The sequence below is a fragment of the Charadrius vociferus genome, unplaced genomic scaffold (assembly GCF_000708025.1).
Source record: "Charadrius vociferus isolate BGI_N301 unplaced genomic scaffold, ASM70802v2 scaffold776, whole genome shotgun sequence".
NCBI classification, from domain to species: Eukaryota; Metazoa; Chordata; class Aves; order Charadriiformes; family Charadriidae; genus Charadrius; species Charadrius vociferus.
In genome coordinates this window covers 1,265,248-1,269,025 of record NW_009648775.1, presented here as the reverse complement: position 1 = coordinate 1,269,025, position 3,778 = coordinate 1,265,248, and the positions used below count along the sequence as shown (strand labels likewise).

The 3,778-nt window shown below is 43.4% G+C and overlaps 1 protein-coding gene across 1 annotated transcript in view; it reads left to right on the top strand.

Annotated features, from left to right (window-relative positions):
- FBXO21 (F-box protein 21) overlaps positions 1-3,778 on the top strand; it is a 27,594-nt gene that overhangs the window by 7,816 nt on the left and 16,000 nt on the right. The window contains exons 2-3 of the mRNA XM_009886744.1: positions 1,073-1,164; positions 2,669-2,804. Of these exons, the coding sequence (XP_009885046.1) occupies positions 1,073-1,164; positions 2,669-2,804 (228 nt within the window). The remainder of the gene's footprint in view (positions 1-1,072; positions 1,165-2,668; positions 2,805-3,778) is intronic.

The window sequence follows — 3,778 nt, the reverse complement described above, 5'->3', positions numbered from 1 at the left end:
CCTTGGCCCGGGTGCGCTTGGGGGGTGGAAGTGCACCCCACACACCGCCCCACCTTCGCCTCTCTTCTCTTGCCGGCCCCGCCAGGGGCGTGCGGAACACCTCCCGGGTGCGGACGAGCCCTGCGGCGTTCTGCTGCGTGTCTAACGGGTGAGGAGGAGCCCTTCCCAAGCAGGGATGGCGAGGGCTGCTGCAAGGCTTGCTTCCCCTCCGAAATCCCACAGGATGGGACCAGGCTGAGCCTGCCGGTGGGAGCGGGTCGGTCTCTGCGGCCCCCTGCTCGGAGCAGGTGGGTCTCTGCGGCCCCTTCCGCAGCCAGGCACTTGGATTACGTGCAGGCTGCAGATCCGACCTGGGGTCTGGCAGTGGTGTGGACGCGGGGCCATGTGCACACTGAGGTTGTTGATTCACCTCCTTTCTCCCAATGAGGTAGGCAGCGCTAGCTAGCAGCTTCCAAAACAACTGTCAAGACTTGGCCTGTCGCGGGACTAGTGCTTTACAGCAAAGAGATGCGTTTGATTATAGTGCTTTTGGGAGAGCTCTATTCACAGAAACCAAAATCCTTTGGATTGACTTTCGCTGCTTCTGAGTTTAGTTCCCCCCCCCAAAGGCACACACAGAGCACCTGATGAGGACATAGGTGTGTTGTAACCAGTGAAACTGTTAATACTTGAGCTGGAAATAAAGCATGAGTGTTAATTGTTGATTCTGCTTGTGCCACGGTGGTTTCAGCAGTTCGAGAAACACCACTCCTTCTTTGGGGCCTCCAGCCTGTCTAGAATAGGGCACGCTCATCTGCTACCTGTTTTTGTCTGTGTTTTGGCACAGGAAAAGTAGCGATATTGCTTTTTCTAATTGCCAGTTGGCTTCTAAAATTTAGCATGGCTCAAATGAAAGGGTTATTCTCTTTCCACCAGTGAAAAAGGCTACAGCTTCCCTAATTCACTGAGCTATGGCTTGGGATGGCTGGCCAGATCCTTTCACCAATTCAGTGGCTCTAATTTTTGAAGTGAACCTGAAAGTTTAAAAATGGTTCAGATCCAACAGCTGAAATGCAGTGTGGTAGGTGATTAGCACAAGCTGCTGTCCTCCTCTGTCTTTGATAATAGAACTTTTGGCAGGAGTTTGCACATTGACCTCGTCGTCCTGGCTGAATTCCACTGTGAGTAATTGCACTTTATCTTCCTAAAATTTTCAGTATAATTTCAACCCAAGAAATTACTCTTTCTCATCCTAAAATAAATGATTGTAATTGTTATTACGATGTGGCTGCGTTTCAGCAGTAGATAAATGGCTAGGGATCCATCAGGAGAGAGGTTGTTATATAATGTAAAGTTATTTGCTTAGTCTTTGACTTTATTTTGTAACTGCAGTTGCAGTGTAGTTTTATTATTAACTGGTAGTAAAATATCTCCCATGTGCAGACGCACACAACTGTGCCTTTTGGTCAGTTGGTAATAATTATTATACAGAATTAGTGACTTAAACATTTGGCCTTCTCTCTATTTATAAAAGTAAAAATACACAGATATACAAAAGTGTGTGTGTGATATATATATATATATATATCACCTGAAAAGAACCTAAGACAATCTATGTAGTTGAAGGAAAATGTTTTATAAAAACCAGTCATAATTAACAGAATTTCAAAATGTGGAATAAACACCCCTGTAAATTGCAAGAGGTCTTTCTCTCAGCTTTCTTTCCCATGCTGTCCAAAATATTTCCACCTATGCTGATTCTTCTTTGTGTTTCATACACAAATGATCTCAGTATCTCAGAACAGTCGTGGGTATTGCTGTGTTGGCATATATTTTGTTGCACGGCGCTGTGTTGTGGCAGCACATGCCCTTTTATTAGAAAAAGTGCTGCTGCTAAAGCCCCCAAAACATTATGTGAAGTTAGGTTTCCAATTGAACCTTGAAATGCTTCTTAGTAAACTGTGGAATGTGTTTTAGCTTTTGGACTTTCAGACTCAGTAACACAGGTTTTTTTACAAGAAAGGTGTGTGGTTTGGGGTTTTTTTTTAAATAATTATTCCATGTATTAAAAATGAACTGCAAAAGCATTTAGCTGTCACAGTTTGACTTCAGAGTTCTGTTTTCCTCCAGTAGATGTTGCCACCAGCAAGGGCAATAGAAGTAGCTCTGGTTTATGCCTCCTTTTAATTAGACTCACAAGGTAGGAGGAGGAACACAGGACAATGAATTCTCATTCTGTTAGATGACAAGTTAGCTTACATGTGATACATCTTCAGAATGGGAAACTTTTCCTGTTACAAAACTCTGCCTCTCTTCTCCAAGAGATCTCTAATGTGATACCTGTGTTTGTCTTGCAAAGCTCTAGAGGAAATCTCAAAAGTGTTTAGGATATTTAGATATTGAAATACCTGGAATATGAACCTTTTGAAGGTTTCTTGTTGGCAGGCTTCAGGAAAGCTTACTTTTAAATAAGCATTAATACGCAGATTAAATCAATTTGATTTATGCTTTGATGCTTGAGTCAATCATTGGATTAATTTAGTCAATTACATTTAAAGTTGTGCTGTGTCTTGTCAGTGTCTCTGTTCCTCAAGTCACACGGTTACAATAAGGAACATCTTATGGTTCTGGAGGTTCTTACTGATGTTGAAATACTAACGAACCTGGTCACTTATGTCTTCTTGTGCAGATGGCCATCGCTGCTGAAATACTATAGCCACACAGATGGTGTTAGCTGGCTTGAAGAATACAAAGCACGGCACAATGCTGGTCTAGAAGCCCAGAGAATTGTAGCTTCATTCTCCAAAAGGTTCTTTTCAGAACATGTAAGTCATCTTCTCTATGTATGTGCAACAGTCTGGCTACTTGTTTAGTACTTTTTATTGGTTTGTCATTTGTCTCTCTTCACATCTTTTCAACTATGCAGTCAGAAATTTCCTGTTTCCTCGCTTTGTGTGAAAATGCTAGGTCACCAGCTGAAAGCAGGGAGACAGTTTGAAATCCAAAGGTGCGTAGGGTCCAAAGCGCCCTCTGCAAATCCCATTCAGCTGTAGCCACTGCAGCTTTAAAAGCTCTTTGTTCATTGCTGCGTGTTCAGACCTGGCTCTGGGAACTTCTGAAGGACCGATAGTTTGTTGACATATACCACAGCCTGTTAATTTATCTCACTGCAGACCTTGTGCAAGGATACGTTCTGTGAGTTGTCAGAAGTCATTTGAAAACAAGACCAAGGCGCAGTAGGTTCACTGAATTGGAAAGTATATTATTTATAAAGTTCTTTGCCCAGCCATGACACCAAGATGCTTTTGTGTTCAGTGTGAAAAAGGTGAAAATATACTCTCTCAGAGAGACTGACTTGTACGTGGAACAACAGTTATTTCATTTTCTGTTTGCTTAGTTGATGGCTGTGGGGTTTGGCTAGCTGTATACTTCGGATCAACCAGAAACTCTGTGGAATTGGCATAAATGCCGCCCGTAACTTCAGCTGAATTGAAAAGTTCACACAAGAGTCTCTAAACGGCTACCCCTCTGTGGCTGCTCTGTGAATGTGTTGTGGGCCAGTCGAGAATTCCCCTAAGATACAAGAGACCTGTGTTCAGATCCTCTTACATGATTTTAAGCAAGAGTTGGCACCTCGGTTTTCACCCGTGAGGGTAAAGGCCGTGGGGCCAGTAGGGTATTTGGAGATGTGTATCTCTTAGCTGTTCGTTCTAAACTGTAGTTGCAGCAGATAGACATTTGACCATGGAGGAATGTGTGTTGGGGCATTTACTGGGGGCAGAGGCTCACAGATTCCTGC